This window comes from Anthonomus grandis, chromosome 22 (genome assembly GCF_022605725.1).
Source record: "Anthonomus grandis grandis chromosome 22, icAntGran1.3, whole genome shotgun sequence".
Lineage (NCBI taxonomy): Eukaryota > Metazoa > Arthropoda > Insecta > Coleoptera > Curculionidae > Anthonomus > Anthonomus grandis.
In genome coordinates this window covers 668,537-696,394 of record NC_065567.1, presented here as the reverse complement: position 1 = coordinate 696,394, position 27,858 = coordinate 668,537, and the positions used below count along the sequence as shown (strand labels likewise).

The 27,858-nt window shown below is 31.6% G+C and overlaps 1 protein-coding gene across 1 annotated transcript; it reads right to left on the bottom strand.

Annotated features, from left to right (window-relative positions):
• Window positions 1-1,159: 1,159 nt before the first annotated feature.
• On the bottom strand, window positions 1,160-3,029 carry LOC126748141 (uncharacterized). The gene has a single exon (XM_050457168.1). The coding sequence runs from the start codon at window positions 3,001-3,003 to the stop codon at window positions 1,882-1,884; it is 1,122 nt and encodes a 373-aa protein (XP_050313125.1). The 5' UTR covers window positions 3,004-3,029; the 3' UTR covers window positions 1,160-1,881.
• Between the last annotated feature and the right edge of the window lie 24,829 nt (window positions 3,030-27,858).

Here is a 27,858-nt window from a genome sequence, read left to right as displayed (position 1 = left end):
GTTAAATTCCGAATTGTCCATAAACATTTTGTTGGGTATATGCACAGATCCTTTCTTATTATTTATATCCGGTAAGAGGGTTTGATCATCGGCAACTATTGGAACGCTTCAATCTACATCCATTACAACTCAGAAGAATGATCTTCTCTGTAAAATTCCTGCATGGGTTACTGAATGGATTCATTGATAGTCCTGTACTTCTTTCCGGTGTACGTTTCATGGTGCCTAGGCTTAATGCTAGACATCCCCTAACGTTCTTTCTTTTAAGGCCTCATACTAACATCCTGTTGAAATCGCCACTATATACAATATGCGCTATATTTAATCGGATCTGTCACATGTGCGATATAAATTTTTCTCCGGTTCATGTGATTGTCGATACCTTGGTGGATCATTACTCTTGGGATTAAGACCCATGTGTTTAAGTTATAGTTAGTAGGTATATTGCAGTTAATTTAATTTAATTTAATTTTGTTGAATATGTGATTATCTTGTTAAACTTTTATAATTGGGTTTTTATATCATATTAATAGTTATTTGTTCTAATTCTTTGGATAACTTTTGAGAATGTGACTTTACTTTACTCTTTTTCTTTTCTTTTCATTCTTTTAGGTTTGTTTGTGTGTGTTTTTTTTTTTACTATATTTTTCATTGTTTTGCAACTGTTTCCTATTATTGGGCAAGTTGCCTGTTGGAAATAAAGGCTTATTATTATTATTATTATTATTATTATTATTATTATATATGACCAGAAAGATCGAGAGTCTACACTGATTTTGTCTTGTATTGCCTTTAAATATTTTTTGTGGGCGGTATTTATATCCTTTTTAATTTCAACTCTAAGTTTTTTAAATTGAAGATAATGACCTTGATTTTTGCTTAATTTGTATTTTTTCCGAGCTTTTTCTTTGAATTTTAGTTTATTTATAATATTTTTTGTAAACCAAACAGGATATTTTTTACATTTTTTTCCGCCTTTAGGTACACATATATCAAAAATTGAATATAAAGTTCTATAAAATTCATCAATTGCTTTATTAATATCAGTGTGAGACTCCAGAAAGCTCCAGTCTATTTTTAGAAAAAGGTAATACATTGACAAAAAGTCAGCCTTGCGAAAATTATACCTTGACAATAAAGATCCCAACTCTTTTTGATTACTATTACAGCACAATGACAAGGATACTTTAAGAGTAGGGTGGTGTTTATCTTCTTTAACAAAACAAAAGTCACTTCTTAAAACAGTACAGTTACTTTTTGTAACCACTACATCTAGTATATGATTTAAGCTATTGGAAACAAAATTGACTTGTGTAGCATCATAAAAATTTAAAAATTGCAAAAATGTCTCTACAAACCTGTCTGACTCTCCTGTTTGGTAATATCGATTAAGATTTGTGATATTTAAGTCACCTATAATAATAATGTCAGAGTCAAACAGATATTGCTGTTTTTCTAAAAAATCATATAATCTTTCATACGAGTTAAGAGTACAAGATGGTGCTACATATAATGTCAATAAATACAAACATTTACAATTTTCCTTTGTAAGTTTTACACACAAAAAATCAATATTTTCATCTATAAATCCTGTGTCAACAGTGCTTACACAGAAATTATTTTTGGATGCTAGTAAAACTCCACCCCCTCTGGTTTTTCCACTTAGTTGAAAATCCCTATCAACTCTAAATACATTAAATATATTTGGAAATATTTCACAATCATTTACAGAGTTATGCAACCATGTTTCGGTTAATATTACAATATCATATTCATCAGATGTAGTCCAAATGCTCTCTAAAAACTCATCTATTTTCGTATTTAACCCTCTTACGTTCTGATATACAATATTTAGTGTCTTAGGTTCACTTACTGTCACACTTAGTTTCTCTGGTTCCTGTTGAAGCCTCTTCGAAAATTCTGCGAAGTATTCATCCCGTTGAAGCGACGTCCCATAGGGCGAAATGAAAAAGGTTTGACCACTACATTCAAAGGCCACAGATCACTGTTTAATACAAGTTTCTCCGACTGTGGCTCCAAAGATATTTTAAATGCTACTTTATGATCAAACTGACTATTTAATTTTTCACAACTGGACAAATCTATATCGTTCTTGATTAAATGGTCCTTTAGGCGTTCCTCTGTACAGTCAGGATGTAAATTTCCCACATAGTACCACTTTCTTTCGGCAGCTGCAGCTATATCCAAAACTCTTCCTGTGCCCTTAACCATACTTTGAATTTGGTTGCTAATTGATGTCTGATTTATTGTCGCTGACGATGATGCACTTATTCCATTTGCTATGGTAGGTCTGGTTTGCATTAGTTCTTTTGCCGGATTTGCATTTGTAATATTTAACAGTTTCTTTTCCTGCAGTGGTGTTTTGGTAACTGGACTACTTTTTGTTATGTTTTGAGTCAAAAATTCGACTAGTTCTTTGTTGGTACTTTTAATAGCCTGCACTATGCCATCCAATTTAATTGCAATCTGCTCAGATTGATCTTTCAGTGCACCATTAATGGTGGTCAACAAATCGTCATCTCTTCCCTGCTTGCTATTTTCAGAGATTTCGTCCACCTCAGTGACCGTTTCAGAGCTTGAATCCAGCATTGGTGGCTTAGTTTTTAAATATTCTATGTCTTGTTCCATCTCCTCAATTTTTTTATTTATTTTTTTATTTATTTCCATGATTAGATTATTCAATGACGGTGATTCTTGTAATTGTTGATTTTCAGATTTTTCCATAAGTTTTTTAATTGTTTCTTCAAGAATATTTATTTTATTATTTAGTTTTAGAATTGTTTTATTTTGACTTTCCACTTCTTTAGCCAATCCTCTAACATCAACATGACGACATTGCTTATTCTTTGCTTCATTAGCCTGATTCATGCAAGCTGGATGAAATATTTTCCCACATCTTAAACACTCTAGACAGGTCACTACATTTTTCTTGCAGTGTACACATATTTTATCTGAAGAAGGAACATCATTTTTACCTTCCATTATATTTGGTATAATTATATGGCCATTTCCGATGATCTAATAATAATTAATCATTGTATTAGTCATAATTAGTCATAAGAATAATGCTTGTCTCAGCTATTTTCATATAATTATAAATACGACTCCAGTCATTTATGAGTCAGTTCATAAGTTGCTTCGCCGTGGATCACATATTTAGTAATTTTGTAAAATAAAGTTTTTTTAAAAAGCTTAGTTGCGAATTACTGAATAAAATTGGCGCAGTCGGTAGGATACCTTTCGGTGTGCTTTCTGGATTTTGGATTATCAGTGCTTTCTGGATTATCAGTGCTCTCTTAGTAGTGCTTTTACCAGTAACCTTTAGAGTGTAAACTCTAATGTGAAAGTGCCCACATGATCAAGACTGTGCACCCTTTTGTGTCAACAGATTAAGAAAGGAATCAGAAACAGATCCCGGCCTAGAGCTTTGGCTCCTGGTTGAAAATCGCTTTTTGGTACGCCACAACGACACAACCAGTGAGACGTATTGGCCTATGCTAGCGTCTACTACAAGCAGCAACCTACCCAAGCAGTTCATCTTCTTGGCAAAGCTACTGCCTGATACAGGAAGAAGACAAGAACAATAATTGTAAGTGACTTACTAAAATTGTTTCTTATTGTTGGAAAGTCCTGTTAGTTAAGAAATATTGATTTTTATTTTATTTTATTATTTATAAACTAATTGATTAATGAACTTTTAATAACTTTAATGAGTAGAAATAGAACATTCTCTGAAGATATTACATATCCGAGAATTAGTAGTAATTTAAGAAGAAATAGTTCAGTAACAAATACTGATTTTTCTAATTTATATCTAAATATCTAAAAGAAACATTATATTCTGACATTGCTATTTGTACAAATAATTCTAATTTTAAAATGGCTGACGCTTTGAGATCAACAGTTACTCTTTTAAAAACATTTGACGGAACTCCATCACATTTGGAAGCCTTTATTAATCAAATTGATACATTTCATTTAAGATATTTTAATAATGATTCGTCTCAACAAGAGTATGTCAACTTGGCAATAAAATCTAAAATTTTAGGACCAGCGGAAGATTTTCTTTTGACTCGACCTGATTTAGTAAATTGGGAAGAAATTAAACTAGCTCTAAGACAAAAATTTAGTGACCCAATTACTAGAAGTAACTTGCAACAACAATTAATATTTTTGAGTAAAAAGAATGAATCCACTCAAGATTACATACAAAAGCTCAAAGCCTTAGTTACTAAAATAAATACAAAAATATGCACCGAAGTTAATAATATTGAAGCAAGAACTATCTTAATTTCTCAAAATGAATTGACCGCAACACAAAATCTATTAGCCAATATTTCTAATGAACTAAGAACTTTATTAATAGTTCAAAATCCTCAAAACTTGGACAGTGCTATTGATATAATAACAAACTATGAAATTTTGACAAGTCAAGCTAATTTTAAAAATAATTTCGTACATAATCATTCTCAAAATAGACACAATGCAAATCAAAATACTTCTCCAATCAATATTCCACGAATGATGACACCCAACCAAATCTCTAATCACCCAAGAATGTCAATATTTAATAGACAACAAAGTCAACCTCCTCCATTACCCCCAAGAATTCTTTTCAAACCACAATATCAACATCAATTTTTGAATTCTAATCAAAGGAATGTCCCAATTCCGCCCAGTAAACAACAATATCCACAACCCATGTCAGGAGTAAGTATCCAACCTAAGAGAAACCCTTCTCAAATAAGATCACCTCAACCCTTTCAAAGACCCTTTCAAAACCATTTTCAAAACCATTTTCAAAACTCAAAACCCAACTATCTAATTCAAGAAATAACGCATTTAGAAGATGAAAATAAAACTGATGTTAATTATGAAGGCAATGAAGAATACTTCATTGACCCACAATTTGAATCATCTGAAGATCAACCTTCAAATAATAATTTCTATCAAGAAAACCCTTATAATGATTACTTTGCTGAAGAGACTTTAACAGAAAAATTAGAAAATTTTCAATTACAAGCCTCGGGAACAAATCATGCTTGAATTTAAACAGTTTTCAAGTCAATCAATTACCCTATATCGAAATACCCAATTATAACATTCGATTATTAATCGATACAGGATCTCATGCATCTCTTCTCAGACCATCAATAGTTGAAAACTTATTCCCTGAATCAATCGTACCCTATATTTCTACCCTTCAAACGTGTGCTGGATCAAGGAAAGCCACAGCTAAAGCTAAAATTCCATTACTTTTACCCTTTGGCATAAGCAAACACATAGACTTTGTCCTATACCCATTTCACGAATATTTTGATGGAATTTTAGGAGTAAAAGATCTTTGTAAACTAAACTTGAACATCGACTTAAAAAATCAGAAATTGAAGAATAATTACTTAGAAATTCCTTTTCAATATAGACAAAACTTCGATCAATATACAATCGAAATATTACCTAAAACAATTCAAAAAGTAGTATTTAAAACAAACTTACCTAATGATTCAACTTGGATAATGCCTTATTTTTCTGACGAAAATATTGAAATTCAACCAACATTGATAACAGTTAATGACCATAAATATACAGTTGATATCCTTAATCATTCGAATAAAACTTTCGCTTTTGAATGCAATATAAATGAAAATTTACCATTAGAACCAATTGAAATCAATAATTACGAAGTAATAAATTTTGAAGAAACGCAACCACAAAAATTAAATCAAGAAAGAAAAACTCTTGAATGCAGAGAATTAGAATCCTTAATAAGACATCAACATTTAAACCCGGAAGAACGATTTCAGCTCTTTATACTTCTAAAGAACTTTAGCCAAATTTTAACTAAACCTGGAGATTCTTTAACATCATCAAATCAAGTCAAACATGTTATAAATACGACAGATGAAATCCCAGTTCATTCAAAAAATTATAGATATCCATACATCCATAAGGAAGAAGTAAATAATCAAATAGAACAAATGTTAAAAGATAAAATAATACAACCCTCTAGCTCACCCTGGAGTTCACCTGTATGGATTGTACCAAAAAAGATGGACGCATCTGGCAAAAGAAAATGGAGACTTGTGATCGATTATAGAAAATTAAATGAGAAAACAATCGATGATCGCTATCCATTGCCAAATGTAACGGATATTCTAGATAAACTAGGAAGATGTCAATATTTTACGACCATTGACTTAACAAGTGGATTTCACCAAATTGAAATGGAAAAAAATAGTATTCCTAAAACGGCATTCAACGTAGAACATGGACATTATGAATTCCTAAGAATGCCCTTTGGCCTCAAAAATGCTCCTTCGACATTTCAAAGAGCTATAGAAAATGTTTTAAGAGGATTACTAGGAAAACAATGCTTAGTATATATGGACGATATTATTGTCTATTCGACCTCACTTCAAGAACATATCGATGCCCTGCGACGAGTATTCGAACGTCTAATATCATTTAATATGAAAATTCAATTAGATAAATGTGAATTCCTACGTAAAACTGTAGAATTCTTAGGACACGTCGTAACACCAGACGGCATCAAGCCAAACCCAAAGAAAGTCGAAGCAATAAAAAATTTCAAGATTCCAAATACCACAAAGGAAATAAAATCTTTTTTAGGACTTATCGGATACTACAGGAAATTCATTAAGAATTTTGCTAAAATTACAAAACCCCTAACTCATTGTCTAAAGAAAAATGTTAAAATAATTCATGATAAACCTTTTGTAGAAGCATTTAATCTTTGTAAAACCATTTTAATGAATGATCCTATACTTCAACATCCTAACTTTGAAAAGCCATTCGTCCTGACTACAGACGCATCCAATTACGCAATCGGCGCTATACTTTCTCAAGGTCCCGTTGGATCAGATTTGCCTATAACATATGCAAGCAGAACTCTTAACCAAGCTGAATGTAACTATTCTACAATAGAAAAGGAACTATTAGCAATTGTCTGGGCCACCAAATATTTCCGACCTTATTTATTTGGTATAAAATTTACAGTGGTAACAGATCATAAACCAACTTCAATCAACTTCAATTGTTATTCTCCATTAAAGAACCGAACTCAAAATTAGTCAGATGGAGACTAAAACTTCAAGAATTCGAATATACTATCCACTATAAGAAAGGTACTCGAAACTTAAATGCCGATGCACTTTCAAGACCACCGTTGGATATACACCCTTTAAATATAATAGATCCACCATTAACACATATGTCTGCTTGTTACAGGTTAAAATTGGCATTTTATACTCTTTATTAAAAGCACTGATTACAGTTATATTTTCAAAATAGATATTTTACAAATATTAATGATTGATACTAGTAATGCCCTCTCTGTAATAGCCTCCCAAGTAACCCATGGTTCTGTTCTCTAGCCATTTCAAATTGCAGTATTCTTTTTTTAATGACACATTTAGTTTTGTACATTTCAGCTTCATATTGTACTGGTTGTTAATGAAATTTTATTTATACTCTTATAAAACCCGGTTCTGGGCTAAAGAAATATTTTAGAATTTAAATTATATCCCATATTGCTTATTCCATACTTTATTTAATTATTTTATAACGAATAATGATTAATTGGGCATGTACAATTATTGTGTATGTTGTACTGTTCATAGTACAATATCTAATTTTGGCTTGACCATACCAGATATGCTGGTTGATTTTACTCGGTCTGACCTATCTAATTTTTGTCTCTTTTTATCTAATGTAAATATTAGTTTTCTTGGAAGATAGCAAGAAGTTGCTGGTCTAGGCAAAATCGAAATTGATTGTCATAGTGACACATATTTTCATTGCCAACTTCCTTGGGCCACAAATTTTGTTATTTATTTTTTATAAAAGGTTTTATGGTACTTATAAAAAAAGTTAAGTTATTTTGTTATATATTTCGATTGGCAATACACTTTGTGCGTGATTGCTTAAATACGGGTTTGACCTCTGCGGTCGTTCCTTTTCCCAGACCGCCGTCATGAAGTGAAGAGTGCTTTAGTTCTTTTTGAAATTCGTGTGAATTTTACCCATATGGGGATATAATTGACTAAATGTGGTGATAGTAAATCAACTTTTTGGGCGTAATGCTGTAATTTGTTGTTTTGTTGAATTTACTGGCCTTTATGGCGATTTAAAACCTAATAATTTTTCACGTGCCCTCGAACATCGGCAAAATAGCGGTTCTGATTGGCATTGGCAGGGGACAATTTAATTAGCAAAGCTACATAACATGGATTTTGGACGGATTTTTTTGTACGGACCTGATTTTTTTCATGCCACATGGTGCTTTCGTTTTGGGGTTATGTACTCTACTGGCTCTAATCTAGAAGGAGATTTTAAGCAACTGTGAGCTAACGTCTAACCTAGACCACTACCAGAGCTTGGCGTATTGTGAAGTGGAAGAGGTGAAGCTTGGAAGCCTGCAGTTTTTCTTTGACTGGGAATTGGATGTCTGGGAGAGTCTCGAATCTGAAGTAGTCTGCTGTGTGTGGAGCTAGGTGACACAACATAACATTTTTTTTTATTCACTTATTTTATTTTTATTATCACAACTTTTATCTTTTGAGTTGAGATACATACATAAGCTTATTTAAAATTTTATTGACATTATTTAATCGATGCTATTTTATTATTGAATATTACTAATATGAGTACATATATATGTGACAAGTGACTCCTGTGAGGTAAGACGCAGCCGGCTTCGTAGTACTACGAGTATATACTTGGGTTATATTATTTATTTTCAGACTACTCCTAAGATGTCAAATTTTCTCAGATTAGCTAGTAAATATTAGAGTAAACTAATAAAAGGGTAATTTTAAGTGGGGAAGCTTCAACAGTTAGGGTTGTTATTTTTTTTTTTTGCTTAGGTCAATGTCCGTGGCGGGATATACCGGGCCATGTAAGTTATTAGTTTAATTGAATTGAAGCTTCATTCCCCAAAAGGTTTGGGTGTAACATAGTTTGTTTTATTTCGACAACCACACTTTGATTGTGTAATTTTTGTGTGATGTTGTGGTTCCTTATTACCAACTTAAATAATTATTCCTCTTAACGATAAATAACATAACATAATTCTCTGTGATAATTAAGACTTAAATAAATTGTTATTTTCTGTTGTTAATTTGTTTTTCACTTGAGTTGAGTAGGTTGGAATATCATAGGTAATTTGGAAACAATAGTGTATACTGATTTGACTTTGATTTTGTTTTCCAAGTTTCGTTTTGAACTTGCCTAAATAAATTTTGATAAATATTGGGCGTCCTTTGGGATTATATAAAATCCAAAACTTGGTGGCGCCATACTGATTTTGACATTTAGTTGGGTAACTCTTGGGTAGTTACTACCTAAGAAATTTTGGTTCATTTGGTTGAGAAAGAAGCTAGAACCCACATCGGCTTGAGCTAGCAGCATTGTGAAGGATTCCTTCTCTGGGCGTTTCAGGTAAGAGGGATTAAGTTCCTCCGGGCATCAAACAACTTTTGGAGACCCTCTTAAGGCCATAAACCTTTCACTATTTTTAGTACTTCTTTTCTTTTGATTAACTTGGCATTCATCGCTTCACCACCATCATTCCATTTTATTGCACTTTAGAAAAAAAAAAAATATAACACTGGCGCCCCAACTTACTCTTCTTTCTCTATAGTTACCCAAAAATTTTTTTTCTTCTTTCACTGGATTGGACTTTAATATTCATATTTTGGATTTGAATTTTTTTTAAAGGTTAACGTGAAATTTTAGGACAGGTGTTCAAATGATATTTGGATTTGGAATAGGATAAAAATCTTCAATTTAATTTTTGGTGAATTTTTACAGGAAAATATAGGAGTTGATTTTGGTAACCTATTAATTTTGACCTATCTATTCATATAGTACATATATATTTGTTTTTGATTTTTGTCAATTTTTTTTTAGTACAACATGTATAAGATTACAATAGAAAGATTGCAAAAGGATGAGCTGGAATATGAAGTTAAAGTTAGAGGTATTGACCCTTCTGGTACAGCAGATTCCTTGCGTAAATGTTTGCGTTCCCTTTTACAATTAGAAAAATCAGGCAATTCAGTTCAAAGCTCAGCAACTCTTGACCCTGATATCGAAATTCCGATTTGTGCAAATAAACTTACTGAGTTAAAAGATTCAATTTCATCTTTTCCTGGCACAACTACACAACATTTGAAAATAGAAACAAAATTTGCTCATTTAACTGGCAGAATAAATAGGATTACAGACACCGATAAAGAGGTGGCTTCAAAAAGGTCCTCTTTACTTCTTGAGCTTACAACATTAGTTTCTGAGTATGAAAATAAATTAAAACTTCTTTCAGACTCTAACATTGATCCACCCTTAGATAATAATTTTGAAGTAAATACTTTATTAGATTCAACTCGAACTTCTATTCATGATAATTCTACGCCTACTCGAAATGCAGTTAATATGACTGCGATAAATACCAATATGCAACCATCTACATCTCATTTCAAAAGTGTTCCAGTTTTTAAATGGAATTTAAAATTTTCAGGTAATAAGTCAGGTTTAAGCTTCAATGCATTTTTACAGAGGGTAGAAGAACTATCTATTTCAAGGGGTGTTTCAAAGGCAGAACTTTTCAACTCAGCTTCTGATCTTTTTGACTGTCAAGCTTTAAATTATTATCACTTAATATCTAGATATGCAACAAATTGGGACTCTTTAATTAAATTAATGAAAGATGAATTTGTACCTCCACACTTTGCTGATAAATTATGGAAACAAATTTTAGAAAGAACTCAGGGTAGTGATGAACCGATTGGTATTTATGTTGCAGCTATGTCTCAACTTTTTGATAGAATGCCTACTCCAGTTGGTGATCAGTTAAGATTAAGAGTCTTAAGATCAAACATTTTACCTTTTTATCAGGAAAGATTAACTTTGCATGAAATAAATACACCTTTTGAACTTATTGAATTGTGTAGAAAGTTAGAGGAGACTCGGTTAAGGGTAGAGGATTTTAAACCACCTAAGAAGGGCAATTTGTCACTCGAACCTGATTTAGATTATCAATATAATAGGACAAGTTTAGAAAATTTTAAAATAGGTAGTAAACTTAATAGTACAGAATTTGACAATCTAAATAATTGTGAATCAATAAACTCAAATTTTCAAAATTCCAACTATAATAATAATAGATTTTCAAGTAATTATAACCAGAATATACCTCATTCAAATCAGAGTTCTTTTGTTAATACAAATAGATTTGCAAATAATAATATTAATAATCAAAATAGGCCAGGACAAAATCAAAATTTTAATCAAAGATCTAGTAACCACAATAAATTCCAAGGTTCAGATCGTCATGCACAAAACAGAAATTTTAATTCTAATAATTTTAAGAACAGTAATTTTAAAACAGGTTCTAGTGGTCAAAATCATCACAATTCTGGCAACAAAAATAACAATAATTTTGGTAATGCTAATTCTGGAGTAAAACTTTGTTTTAAATGTGACCAACCAAATCATTTTGCTAAAAATTGTACATCAAAAATTAAAAAATGTTTTGGCTGTGGAAAAGATAAATTTACTAAAATAAACTGTCCAAATTGTAATAGACATAATAATCAGGGAAACGACTCGAGAAGCCAATCTTAGGTCGAGGGTTTGCTTCTGGTTTTGATTCGACCATGGATTGTAAAAATAAAATTGTACTTGACTACGTATTAGCACATGTAGGTCCAGGGGAATGTCCTTATTTATCAGTAGAAATTTTTGGGTCTAAATTTTATGGTCTTTTGGACTCAGGTGCAAATAGGACTTTTATGGGTAGTTCTGGTTGGGAAAAATTGAAAATATTGGGAGTTACTTTGGACATTAATAGGAGAACATCTTGTACAATAGGTAATAATATGTCGTGTGAATGTATAGGCGTTGTTAGCGTGCCTGTAAGTGTAAAAGGAGTTATTAGGGTTATTGACATTTTTATAGTCCCAGAAATTCGTCATGAGTTGGTTTTGGGTATTGATTTCTGGAAAAGCTTGGGTATTGTTCCTGACATGCGTCGAGGTGAATGGCATTTTTCTGAAGAACTTTTAAATTCTGAAATTTCCTTGATTCAGTGTGAAGCAGATTTATCTGCAGAAGAACATTTGGCTTTGGATAAATTAGTTTCATCTTACTTTCAAAAGATTGGGGATAGGCTGGGATGCACTTCAGTTGTTAAACATAAGATAATCACTAATAGTGAGCCTATTAAGCAAAGGTATTATCCTGTATCACCTTTCAAACAGAAACTCATTGATGAGGAGGTTGACAAGATGTTGGAGTTGGGAGTCATCGAACCATCTACTTCAGCTTGGTGCTCTCCGGTTCTTCTGGTGCCTAAAAGTGACGGCAAAATGAGATTCTGCGTTGATTTTAGGAAATTAAATGCTGTATCCGAGCGTTGTGCATATCCACTTCCCTACATTTCAGCCATTTTGGATAAGTTGGGTGGAGCCAAATATCTTAGTTCTTTGGATTTGAGGAGTGCTTATTGGCAGATTGAATTGGAGGAAAATAGTAAGCAGTATACTGCATTTACCGTTCCTGGACGTGGTTTATTTCAGTTCCGTAGACTTCCATTTGGATTACATAATGCCCCCGCAACCTTCCAAAGGTTGATCGACACCATCCTCGGTCCCAAGTTTCAGAATTCAGTGTTTAGATATATCGATGATATTATTCTAATAAGCCCAGATTTTAAGAGCCATTTACAGCTTCTAAAAGATGTTTTTCAGTGTTTGGAGGAGGCCGGTCTTACACTTAATAAGGAAAAAAGTAAATTTTGTAGAGCCGAGTTAAGATATTTGGGTTATGTAGTAAATCGTCATGGAATTTCTGTGGATCCTTCCAAAGTCGAAGCCATTACTAACATGCCAACTCCAAAATCAGTGACAGAAGTTCGTAGAATTATTGGTATGCTCTCTTGGTATCGTCGATTTATTCCTACCTTTTCTGATATAATTGCACCATTTACCAAACTTTTAAGAAAGGGAACTAAATTTTATTGGGATGTAAAATGTGATGAAGCTTTTCAAAAAGTTAAAAACTCCTTGATTTCAGCACCTATTTTAACTTGCCCTAGGTTCGAATATGACTTCGTTTTGCAAACAGATGCCTCAGGATATGGGGTTGGCGCTGTTTTATATCAAATTTATGATGGGCGTGAAAATGTAATTTGTTATATATCTCGTACCTTGACTCGACAGGAAAAGTTGTATTCAGCTACTGAGCGAGAACTTCTAGCAGTCCTATTTGGTATAGAAAAATTGAGATGTTATTTGGAAGGTGCTAAGTTTTCGGTTATTTGTGATCATCATAGTTTACAGTGGCTGGATAATCTTAAAAATCCTCAAGGTAGATTGGGGAGATGGGCTTTAAGGCTACAGCAATTCGACTATAAAATAATTCATAGGAAAGGGCGCGATAATGTAGTAGCGGATGCTTTATCGAGGAATGTCCCGGTAAATTGTGATTCTGTTCAGTTCTCCAACCATGATTTTTATAAAACTAGTGATTCTTGGTATATTAAATTGAGAGATAGAATTGTCAAAAATCCATTAGATTTTCCTCTTTGGAGAGTTAGTGAGGACAAGATTTATAAATATGTGAGGTTGGATTACCCAGATTTACGTGACGCTGCTGACTATTGGAAATTAGTTATTCCTAAGGATAGGAGACACGAGGTTTTTGCAAGCTGCCACTGCTCGCCTTTAGGAGGTCATTTAGGTGTCTATAAGACTTATGCCAAGATAGGCAGATTGTATTATTGGCCAGGGATGAGGTCGACCGTGGTAAGGTTTGTGAGACATTGTGTTACTTGTCAGAAAATCAAACCTGAACAAAAGAAGCCAGCAGGCTTAATGGTTTCTAATTTGGTCCCTAAACATTGTTGGCAGGTTGTGAGTATGGATTTATTTGGTCCTTTGCCCAAGAGTAAACGTGGCAATATGTATATATTTATGGTCACTGATGTATTTAGTAAATTTAATCGTTTCTTTGCCATTAGGAAGGCTAATTCTGCTAAAATATGCAATATTCTTGAGGAACATATTTTTCTTTTTCATGGAGTTCCAGAGGTTATTAGGTGTGACAATGGGGTACAGTTTAAGAGCAAAGAATTTCAAAATTTAGCAAAAAAATATGGATCTAAAATCATGTATAATCCCAATTATCATCCTTCTCCTAATGTTACAGAGAGAGTCAATAGAGTACTAAAATCCATGTTAACTGCTTTTGCTTCGGAAAATCATAGAATATGGGATGAAAACCTAGCAGCTTTAGCTTGTGCAATTAATACAGCAACTTATGAAGTTACAAGTAAAACGCCTTACTTTATTAACTATGGTACTGAAATGATTTTGCATGCATCAGAATTTTTTCAATATAGGGACGTTAACCAAAATATAGTTTCTGATCAATCTCAGGAGAATTCCATTAAAAGGGTTGAATCTTTAGGGAAGCTAAGGGAATTTGTATCGAAGAAATTATTACAAGCAGGCCAGAAATCTAGGGATCAATATAACTTAAGACGTCGAAATGTAGAATTCAATATTGGTGATTTAGTTTGGAAAAGATTGTATGCATTGTCAGATGCAGGGAACTATTTTACTGCTAAGTTGGCAGGTAATTTTGAAGGTCCTTTTAGGGTAAAAAATAAAGTGGGTTACTGCATTTATGAACTTGAGGATATGCATGGGAAATCAAAAGGAAATTGGCATGTGCAAGATCTTAAACCTTATTATGATGAAGTTGGAAACTAGCTACCTATTTAATTTATTTTTTTTATTTTCATTGCCTATTACTTAACTCAATAGATAATTAAATTTAATTTGGATGGTAGTGTAATTATTTTCTTAATTGGCTATACACCTATAAATTAGTATTTAAAAAAAAATTTTTAGAAAAAATTTTTTTTTTGGGGGAAAAAGAGGGTAGCTGTTACAGGTTAAAATTGGCATTTTATACTCTTTATTAAAAGCACTGATTACAGTTATATTTTCAAAATAGATATTTTACAAATATTAATGATTGATACTAGTAATGCCCTCTCTGTAATAGCCTCCCAAGTAACCCATGGTTCTGTTCTCTAGCCATTTCAAATTGCAGTATTCTTTTTTTAATGACACATTTAGTTTTGTACATTTCAGCTTCATATTGTACTGGTTGTTAATGAAATTTTATTTATACTCTTATAAAACCCGGTTCTGGACTAAAGAAATATTTTAAAATTTAAATTATATCCCATATTGCTTATTCCATACTTTATTTAATTATTTTATAACGAATAATGATTAATTGGGCATGTACAATTATTGTGTATGTTGTACTGTTCATAGTACAATATCTAATTTTGGCTTGACCATACCAGATATGCTGGTTGATTTTACTCGGTCTGACCTATCTAATTTTTGTCTCTTTTTATCTAATGTAAATATTAGTTTTCTTGGAAGATAGCAAGAAGTTGCTGGTCTAGGCAAAATCGAAATTGATTGTCATAGTGACACATATTTTCATTGCCAACTTCCTTGGGCCACAAATTTTGTTATTTATTTTTTATAAAAGGTTTTATGGTACTTATAAAAAAAGTTAAGTTATTTTGTTATATATTTCGATTGGCAATACACTTTGTGCGTGATTGCTTAAATACGGGTTTGACCTCTGCGGTCGTTCCTTTTCCCAGACCGCCGTCATGAAGTGAAGAGTGCTTTAGTTCTTTTTAAAATTCGTGTGAATTTTACCCATATGGGGATATAATTGACTAAATGTGGTGATAGTAAATCAACTTTTTGGGCGTAATGCTGTAATTTGTTGTTTTGTTGAATTTACTGGCCTTTATGGCGATTTAAAACCTAATAATTTTTCACGTGCCCTCGAACATCGGCAAAATAGCGGTTCTGATTGGCATTGGCAGGGGACAATTTAATTAGCAAAGCTACATAACATGGATTTTGGACGGATTTTTTTGTACGGACCTGATTTTTTTCATGCCACATGGTGCTTTCGTTTTGGGGTTATGTACTCTACTGGCTCTAATCTAGAAGGAGATTTTAAGCAACTGTGAGCTAACGTCTAACCTAGACCACTACCAGAGCTTGGCGTATTGTGAAGTGGAAGAGGTGAAGCTTGGAAGCCTGCAGTTTTTCTTTGACTGGGAATTGGATGTCTGGGAGAGTCTCGAATCTGAAGTAGTCTGCTGTGTGTGGAGCTAGGTGACACAACATAACATTTTTTTTATTCACTTATTTTATTTTTATTATCACAACTTTTATCTTTTGAGTTGAGATACATACATAAGCTTATTTAAAATTTTATTGACATTATTTAATCGATGCTATTTTATTATTGAATATTACTGATATGAGTACATATATATGTGACAAGTGACTCCTGTGAGGTAAGACGCAGCCGGCTTCGTAGTACTACGAGTATATACTTGGGTTATATTATTTATTTTCAGACTACTCCTAAGATGTCAAATTTTCTCAGATTAGCTAGTAAATATTAGAGTAAACTAATAAAAGGGTAATTTTAAGTGGGGAAGCTTCAACAGTTAGGGTTGTTATTTTTTTTTTTGCTTAGGTCAATGTCCGTGGCGGGATATACCGGGCCATGTAAGTTATTAGTTTAATTGAATTGAAGCTTCATTCCCCAAAAGGTTTGGGTGTAACATAGTTTGTTTTATTTCGACAACCACACTTTGATTGTGTAATTTTTGTGTGATGTTGTGGTTCCTTATTACCAACTTAAATAATTATTCCTCTTAACGATAAATAACATAACATAATTCTCTGTGATAATCAAGACTTAAATAAATTGTTATTTTCTGTTGTTAATTTGTTTTTCACTTGAGTTGAGTAGGTTGGAATATCATAGGTAATTTGGAAACAATAGTGTATACTGATTTGACTTTGATTTTGTTTTCCAAGTTTCGTTTTGAACTTGCCTAAATAAATTTTGATAAATATTGGGCGTCCTTTGGGATTATATAAAATCCAAAACTTGGTGGCGCCATACTGATTTTGACATTTAGTTGGGTAACTCTTGGGTAGTTACTACCTAAGAAATTTTGGTTCATTTGGTTGAGAAAGAAGCTAGAACCCACATCGGCTTGAGCTAGCAGCATTGTGAAGGATTCCTTCTCTGGGCGTTTCAGGTAAGAGGGATTAAGTTCCTCCGGGCATCAAACAACTTTTGGAGACCCTCTTAAGGCCATAAACCTTTCACTATTTTTAGTACTTCTTTTCTTTTGATTAACTTGGCATTCATCGCTTCACCACCATCATTCCATTTTATTGCACTTTAGAAAAAAAAAATATAACATGCTGTATGCGAAAGAAATAAAAAAACTGAAGACCAATATGCTTGGCATGATAAAATTAAACGATTTTTCGAATCGCAAGGAATTGAATCGCAGGAAAACCTGTTTGAACCACAAAAAGAAATTGAAAAAGCCAAACCAGAACCAAAAATTCGAATAATATCAGATATTCAAATAAGACCTCCGAATAAAAATAATAATGAAACACTACCATCAACTTCTAAACAAGAAAATGAAAATGGAAAAGAAGATTCAGAAACAGAGACAATTCATACATCAATAGAAAACCCAATACTAGGCGCACCCTATGTTAACAAAAGTGTAAATACTTATAAAAATCAAATCATTTTTAAATGGACAAGAAATGAAAAACCCTATTCAATAATGAAGAAATTATTCGAAACCAAGAAAAGAATAATAATGTTTATAAATGAAAACCCAATAACAGAAGAAATACAAATATTTCTAAGAGACCATTTACCACCAGACAGTTACTGTTTACATTTCCCTAACAAGGAACTAGAACCAGTAATTCTTAGAATATTCCAAGAAACGTTCTCAAGTAATATGTTTAAATTAGTCATTTCTAATACGCTACTTGAAGATGTGACAAATCAAGATGAACAAAAAGAAATAATTAATAGATATCATACAACAAAGACATCACATAGAGGAATAAACGAAAATATTAAAAATATTAAACAATCCTACTATTGGCCAAGCTTAGAAAGAGACGTAATAGATTTTATTAACACCTGTGAAGTATGTCAAAAAACGAAATATGATCGACATCCACACAAAGTAATATTTAAACCAACCCCAACAGGATCTAAACCCTTTGAGCATATCTACATGGATATATATTCAATAGCAGCTCAAAAGTATTTAACAATAATAGATAATTTTTCAAAATTTGCTGCAGCATATCCAATAAATGAGACATCAATTAAGATATGTCAGAGTTTAATTAAATTCTTCTCACACCATGGAACCCCATGTCGAATCACAACAGATAACGCTCAAAATTTTAAAAGTAACCTAATTCAAGATCTTTGTAAAGCATATAAAATTGAGTTGCATTTTACAACACCATATAACCCAAATTCAAACTCACCTATTGAAAGATTTCATTTAACTCTAAAAGAAAGCCTAGTTGCTTTAAAAAACGATTATTCTCAAAAACCACTTCAAAATCTAATTGATTTAGCTGTATTAAATTATAACAATAGCATACATTCGTCACATGATTATACCCCATTCCAGATAATTAAAGGAAACCTTAATTATCAGTTAAATTTTGAGAAAAACCTAGACCAATTACAAACGGATTATATAAATGAATTGACAGAAACATTCAAGGAATTAAATAAAAACATTTATTCCAAAATGAATGCAAAAAAGGCAAATGTCCTTAGCAAACTTAATCAAAATATAGAAAACGACCCTGAAATACCGGAAAATACTGATCAATTGTTAAAAACACCTAAAAAATTATCACAGAAATTAGAACCTATCTATAAAATAAAGACGTTCAAAAAGCAAAGACATCCTAAAGATATTAAAAGGCATTCTAAATTTTAGGAAATAAAGACCCTTCTTGTAATACTTCCGCTGCTCGTGAACGCACAATACCAGATTGAAACTCTTAACAACCCAATATTACCAATCTACCAAGGAAAAGGTTATGTAGTAACTAGTTATCATCATATTTATTATCACGTAAATCTTACTAATATAAGGAATTGCTTAAAACTAACGAAGAAAACGCTTATGTATGCAAATAAGACTTTGGGAGAATCAAATCTACCCTTATATCATCTTTTAGCTGTAAAAACAAATGATCTACTCAATCAATCAAGATCAATAGAATCATTTTTAGATCATTATACAACCACGCCAATTTCAAAAAGAAATAAAAGAGGATTATTTAACTTTTTAGGAAAAGCGCAAAAATATCTATACGGTACATTAGACGCAGATGATGGAGAACGATATGACAATTATATTAGAACTCTCCAAAATAATCAAGACACTTTACAAAAAGACATATTACAAACACAAACTGTCCTAAAGAAACTAACCCATGATATTGACACTCAGCTGACTAACATAGGAAATAATCAGCAAAAATTATATAAGGAAATTAATGACCTAAGACAGATGAGTCAGTCAACGTCTACTACACTATATTTTATCTTACTACTTGATACGCTAGAAAACAATCTTCGCGTCATCAATGAGATACGTATGAATGTGCAAACTGCAATTAATTTCGCAGAAATAAACATTATGCATCATAGTATTCTCAAATATCAAGAACTATTAGTCATCCTATCTAAGTTTAATCAGAAAACACGAATTCCTTTTGATAACATAATTAAATATTATGAAGTCGCACATGCTGACGTAACAATAAAGGAAGACCTAATAATTTTCTATATAGCAATACCCCTAATATCTGAGAAAACTTATGCTTTCTATCATGTTTTCCCTATCCCAATAAATAATCATTTAACAATGTTGAGTAATCCCTATTTATTGAAATCAGACAAAGATTTCTATAATTTAAAAGAAAGTTGCCAAAAAATCGAGGACATCTTTCTTTGCCATGCAAAAATATTAAATCAAAATGAACCTTGCATCTCTGAGACAATTAACCTAACAAATCATTGCCCAATGACTCCTGTTAATTATTTAAAAACATCTGTCACCCAATTAGAGGATAATTCAATTATAATAATTCCCAAAGATCAAGAAAAAATAAATTTTCAATGCCCTAATCAACACACCATCGAAACAATCAATCAACCAACATTAATTCTACCCAAAAGTTGTATTGTCAAAATAAAGAATGATTATTTCGATTCTCAAAAATCAGATTCTATTAACTTAAGATTAAAACTACCACCAATAACAATTAATGAAGAACTAATTAAAAAATTAGAACCCTTAGAACTCGAAGAAATTAATTTAAATAATATACACGAAGAATTAAAAAATGTCAATAAATTAACAACACACCCCTTAGAAAAACTAAATATTATCAGCTCAGGTGTATCTGTAACATTAATTATAATTATTATTGTAATAATAATAGGGATAATAATCTTTGTATATTATAAGTATAAATGTAAAATAAAAGAAAATGTAAAAGTGGACATAAAATTGAATCCCCTTGAAAAACAATCCTTCGAAAATCAACCCCGATTTTCTCAGACTTAAGGAGGGAGGAATTATATGGCCATTTCCGATGATCTAATAATAATTAATCATTGTATTAGTCATAATTAGTCATAAGAATAATGCTTGTCTCAGCTATTTTCATATAATTATAAATACGACTCCAGTCATTTATGAGTCAGTTCATAAGTTGCTTCGCCGTGGATCACATATTTAGTAATTTTGTAAAATAAAGTTTTTTTAAAAAGCTTAGTTGCGAATTACTGAATAAAATTGTATTATAAACAAAATGTTTATTTACACTGTACCAGCGTGAGCAGCGGCAATAAAGATAAGAATTTTAAACTGATAAATACCTTCACTATTGTTATTTTAATAATTGAATATATTTTTAATGCTATAGAAAAGTTAGTTTTATACGGTTTTCGTAAGTTTTCCGGAAAGCGGTAAATTTCGTGGTTTTAAAAACTTCACTATCGTATAGAAGACGCCACCACAGACAAAATGATACCCGACACACAATTTAAATATAAGTTTTAAAATTTAACGTAGACTTTAAAATTTAACGTAAACGGGAGCGATAAAAATCACGTTGACCAGTCAGACACAGAAGTTGGCAAAAAATAATGAATCTCCATGGGAATCTGGCTGCAACTGGAGGTGTTTTTATCATATTGTAACAGCTTTACTTTGCATGGAGCTAGGTTGTCAATTTTTGTTGTATGGAGGTTCAGGCAGAAGTATTCTTGATTGTAGACCTCTTTGCAAGCGTCATTAACAAGTACGTAATTTTGCTCATTTAAAAGAAGGTATTTGGAAATCGGAATAATTGTTTTAAAGGTATTTGATAGAGGAGTAGGAAGGGAATATAAGTGATAATAATTGTACTTATTCTCCTCGACAATTGGAATTTCTAAAATAAACGTAACATAATTTTCTTTTGTGTAGCTTTTGATTTCTATGATTTTTTCGTAAATTAAAATATTCTCTACAATGCTCGGAAAAGGGAATTTTTTATTGACTAGATGTTGTTCTACACTTCTAATTTCATTCAGTAATGTTTTTGGATCAATAATTGCATTGTGAAAGGTATTTATTTTAGAAAAGGTTATTCCTACTTCAATTCTTTCTAGAATATCATAAATTATTTGAAGAGAAGATATTAATTGAGATATAAGGGTTTGAGAATGTAGAAAGTGATAAGTTATTAGGTTTTCATTATGAGTTTCTAGAATAAAACGTTGTAATTCTTTTATTTGATCACCTAATATTAATTGATTTCGTTCTAATGTTTTTGTATTATTTTGAAAGTTTAGTATTGATTTTTCAAAAAGAGTTATTTGATCTTTTACAAGAGTTTTGATATTTTGTTGATTATTTCTTAGAGCTTCAATGGCTTGATTTAAACGTTCAGCGTCATTTTGATCTAAATTGCCTGTTATTGATTTTATAATTGATTTAAGACCATCTATTAATCCTCTTTTTGACTTTCTATTAAAATGTGGATTTATTTAGAAAATTTGAGATTGTATTTTATTTATAAGAATTTCTACAATGTGGTAGGTGTTATAAAATTCTGTTCCTAAGTTATGTTCGTGAGTATTATTCGTAATTACTTCTTTTATGAGTGTGTAGTAAACTTGTAATGACTTAAATTGTTTAGTTATATTATTAATGTCGTATATTTGTGTAAAAGTCCCTGAGTCTATTTTGTTTTGAGCATTACCCAATTTTCAAGGGAGTATACCAGGATTGGAATTTAGATTGTGGATGATTGGTGTTTTTATTCCTGCTGCAAAGGGTTGATCTGTAACAACAAGGGGCTTTTTAAGTTCTTTTATATGAATTGTTTCATTTTTATTATTAGTATATAATTTCAACACAATTTTTATTTAAAATTCTAGTAATTTTATAGGGACCTAAAAATTTGTTGTCTTTTTTATTTCTACCTTTGGGATTCTTTTTAAATACTGTTTGCCCTAATTTAAAAATTTCGTTATTATTACCGTATACAGGGTATCCAAGATAAGGATCCTAAGCATGGGGATCTCGGTACCTGTTGGAGATACGGCTTCGGTTAAATTAGGAAAAAGTTGTGCACTTTAAAGCGTATTTACATGCCGTTGAGAAACCTAAACAAAAATTTTCAAGGCCTGCTGAGATATTTGGAAAAAACGAAAATTTGCCAATATCGATTTTATTTTTTCCTGGCTTTATTTTAAAAGATATCAAAAAACTATTGACACTTTCTCATTGACACTTTTGATGTAGTACGTGATGGCGCTTTTAAATTTTATATCCGACGTTTCGTTTTCGAGAAACCATCATCAACTTTATTTTTTTATATGGCGCGAAAAGAAAGTACACCCTGTATCTGATTCCATTTTTTATTACAAATTCAATGATGTATCACATGTCACATTTTTTTTGTTAGTTGAAAGGAAAAATGCAAATTTTCTATTTTTTTAGCATATTTTTTAAGTAAGCTTTGGAAAGAAATGCTTTGACGTATGTAAATACCTGTTACCGAGTCTGCCACATTTTTCTTAATATCTATTTAGAGAGTGATGAAGCTAAATGAAGCATTGATTTGCATTGTACATTGTACTACTTATAAATAAAAAAATGTAACCAGTATATACAAATGTTTTATGATTTTTCTAACGATATGCAACAAATAATGAATACATTTTAAAAATAACGAAAAAAGCAAATAAATTAACGCATTTTATAAAGTTAATTTAAAACAGGTGTTCAAACAGGTTTCCGTTATTTTCCAGACATAATTATGATCTTCTTACAGTAGCAGTTAAAACATCACGCTATATCTCTGGCGTAATACTTTGAAAAGCGGCCGTCACACATTCTCGTAACTCCTGCTCAGTTCCAAAAGAATGTTGATAGACTCGGTTTTTAATAAATCCCCAAAGGAAGTAGTCCAAAGGGGTTAAGTCCGGGGATCGCGCTGGCCAAGACACTTCACTGGAGGTTCCAATACACTTTTTAGGAAAACGCTGCGAAAGGTACTGTCGAACTTGCCCAGAATTATGTGCAGGAGCCCCGTCTTGATGAAACCAACAGCTATTGACTTGTGCCAGAGGTAAATCATCTAAGCACTCTTCTAAATCATTTTGCAATAAATTAAGATATCTTTCTGCTGTTAATGAATATTGGTAAATAAATGGACATAGTATTTTGGTTCCTAAAATTCCACACCACATATTAAACCCAAAACGTTGTTGATGTCTAGATATTTTCTTAACACGCGGATTTTGTTGAACCCAGTAATGATTATTGCGGCGGTTAAAGATACCATTATTAGTGACCATACTTTCGTCGGACCATATTATTTTTGATGGAAAATTAAAATCCTCCTTACAGGCATGTGTATACCACTCATAAAAATGCCGACGTCGTTTGAAATCCCCAGGTTTAAGGCCTTGGCAAATTCTAAATTTGTAGGGGTGATATCTGTTTTTACGTAAAATAAACTGAGCTGTAGATTTGGTCACTCCTACAATTTTTTCAATTTGCCTGGTTGATATTTCGGGGTTTTCAATAACTGCTTGTAAAACATTATTTTGAGTTTCTTCAAGAGATTCCTGTTTTCGAGATAAAACCGGCTTTTTAAACGAACCATATTCTTTTAAATTTCGAGCCAACTCTAAGAAAATGGATTTACATGGTTGCTTTCTATCTGGAAATTTATGAAGATACATTGCTGCTGTATTTACAGAATTTTTGTAGCACAAAATGTAGCACGACAGCATGTCAAACTTCTCTTCATGACTATAATGACCACCAGGCATATTTGAAGATAATAACACAATTTTAGTAATAATAACGACAACAGTAAATAATAATAACAATAATTACTCAACAAACAACACCTCGACAATCACGGTAACAACAATGGCAATTAATATTTAATAAAAAATATGTGACAGAGTAAAAGGTATTTACGTCAAAGTGTCAAAGCATTTGTTTCCAAAGCCTACTTAATAATATGTTTCAAAAAAAAGAAAAATTGTATTTTTCCTTTTAACTAACAAAAAAAATGTGACAAGTGATACTGTAGCGTTTTATTTTTCTATTTGTTGTGTTCACTAACGCTCCATTGATATTTCATTAATTTCAGTAATTATTAATAATTTCAGTCAACTTCTTTTATCGATATTTCTTTAAATTCACACTGTCAATGACACATTACTACTGTAACGCATCACTCTCCTGGTTTTATTATTCATGCTTTCTGTTGACGGTCCGTCACTCTTCTGGTTGGTCTTGATTGTCTTGTCTTGTTTGGTTGATGGCTTTGCTGCAAGGCAATTGCCAGCCCGATTTGGGGGAGACTCCTTCTTTGTCTGGCTCTGGACCATGCAGGAATCTCCGAAATATCTTCTTATATTACAACTTTGCTCGTTCTGTTTAGCTTGTGACTATAGCTTTGTCTTGTGTCGGCTTTATGGTTTGTGGCTATAATACGGGAGGAAAACGTTAGTATTACAACAAAAGGAATGAGGGACCACACCAAGCACTAAAACAAGCGGGATTGTAGGATACAAGAGGGGTATTGGATAGTTGAGCTTCAAAGTTTAATCTTATTGATATTTATAAATCGCATGATTATTTCTATTGATTCGTTGTCGGGGGCAGACAGAATTTGAGTTATGGATAATGGTGATATTTTCTTTTTCAATACAAAGATTTCATACAAGTCTAGATCGGGTATATTATTAATAGGGCATTCAAAAAATATGTGGTTTAGGTCATCAAACATACCGCAGTCGCAATAAGGGCTATCTTTCATTTTAATCTTATATAGATGGGCGTTAGTCAGGCAATGACCTGTGCGCATTCTAATTATTGTTGTAACGTGTTTTCTATCCCTATATGTCAAATTGGCGTACCATTTTTTACTGTTAAAAGTAGATTGAACCCCGGCATAGCCGTGATGTTTCGTTGTAACCAAAGCTTTCCATTTATTTTTGAAGACGTTTGAAATTTCTTGCTTAAGAGGATTAAAAATATCTTTTACGTCATATAACATTTTTCTAGGAATATTTAAGTCTGTCCCAATCTTGGCCAGAGTATCTGCCTCCGTATTTCCGGTTATACCAGAGTGTCCTGGAATCCAGGATAATTTGATGTTATAATCATTTTTGTTAGTTGTGACAATCAGCCTTTTTGTAGTCAAAACCCAATGTTCGGAGTTAGCTGCAAAGGAAGGGTTGCAGAGTTTTATTATGGCTGCCTTTGAATCTGAAAAGACTATCGCATTTTTAATTTTTTGGTTAATAGCAGTTTTAATGGCATCATGTATTGCAATTATTTCTGCTTTATATATACTTAAATTGTTGGGGAGTCGTTGTGAGAATTTATAATTCAAAGAGGGGATGGATATGCCAAACCCCACCCTTTCACATTTTTTGATGCATCAGAAAAAATAAACGTATATTGGGCTTTTAATTTGTTGGATTCAGCCGCAAATATGTTTTTAGATATACCATCCCCTTTTTTACAGTTAAGATTTATGGGTTTTAAACTTAGAACATTGAAAGGCTAGAAGTAGCATGCCGTGGAACTATGGGCAGGTTTATTTGCTTGCAACATCTCTGATACAATGATGCCAAATGCTTATAGAGAAATGGCAAAAATCACTTTATAATATCATAAAAGTTTTCAGTTTTTTCCGAAAACTTAAAACGATACTACTGCTCCCCTTTAATAAAATATCAAGCATTTTTTAAAAATAAATTTGATAAGATACTCTATATCGAAGTCAATATACGTGAAATATGAAAATAAAGTACGAAGAAACGAGAAAACGTTAATGGCATCGCAACGCCGCTCGAACGCATTGTTGACGCCACCGATACAAGCACTCTCTACCAGTGACGTCGTCAACAAATATTTACCTGATAAATTTTTATTAATTATTATAGAGTTTAAGTATAAGTAATATTACCGTTTATGAGCTATTTATGTGTTTTTTTAACGGACTTCGTTAGAGGAAGGTCCTAATAAAAGGCAGCATTTTTATCAAAGCATTTTTATGGAAATAAAATATTTTATTAATATAATATTATAGATTTCTTAATAAATCATGTTTTAAGACACAAATTTTTAACATTTTGCAAAATGTTATTATTGTTATATTGGACAAAACTCAGTTTTACATCACTTACTTTAAATCACATAATATATACTTCTATGGTGCTGACTTTTCCATAGGGACAGTATTGCTTCAGCGGAAAGAGTTAAAACTACAAGGATGTTCAAATTGTGAAGGAGTTGCAGGTTTTTTATAGGTTATAAGATTTTTATTATGAGTATTTAGCCTGTACAATGGTTTTGAGACATTTAACAGTGACCTATATAATACCTAATACCAATTATTATATCAGATTAATTTATACTAAAAAACAAAGCTTACCTAAGAGTAAAGACTATGTACAATAGATTAGATTAGATAGTTTATTAGTAGTAATATACAAACAAGTACTTTTACAAGTCAAATAAAATATGTAATATGTTGGGCTTTTTCGAAAATCATGCTATTATTTCTTAAGTATTTTAATAATAACTTGAGACATCTAATTCAATTTCTTTGGGGCAAATTTGTTTATTGCAATCTTCGAATTTTAATTTTTTGTTCTTATTTTTTTTCCATAATTTGGTAACAAGTGATTTAGCTTTTGAAACGCTGGAATCATCAGTGCTTAGGTCCTCAGGATATCATTTTGATTTTACCCTAGAATAATATACATAAAAATATAGTATTACCAAAATTAAAAAGAAAATATTAAAAAAATGTATTATGATAATCCAATTGATCAATAAAATGTATGTTATTATAAAGAATCTTTGAAATATCATACATTTGATTAATTGCATTTAATTACAAATATAACACAATAAAATACTATATCACTTTTAAATAAGATATATAGAATAAGATGATACATGGCATAAAAGTCTTATTTGTACTTAGAGAAAGAATTGAACATTAATTTTTAAATGTGCTATAATGATGTCTATTTTGAGTGTATTTTTACCTTTTCCTTGGCAGAGTCAGGGAATGTGTAGCAGTTAAACAAAAACGGATTGGATGGGAAATAGTAATTGTTGACCTAGACCCCACAGTAACTATTAATCTCAGATGCAGTTATTGTTGATGATGAATGATCAGATCTGTAATTATACAAAATTTGGTGTATCAAGAATATTAATTTATTTTAATTATCCATACTTGTCTATATTAGCTTCACTGTTTGTACTATATACCATTTTGGAAGCTAAAGAAG

Excerpts from the sequence above, each read along its gene's own strand:
- LOC126748141 (XM_050457168.1), bottom strand. The coding sequence starts at position 3,003 with ATGGAAGGTAAAAATGATGTTCCTTCTTCAGATAAAATATGTGTACAC.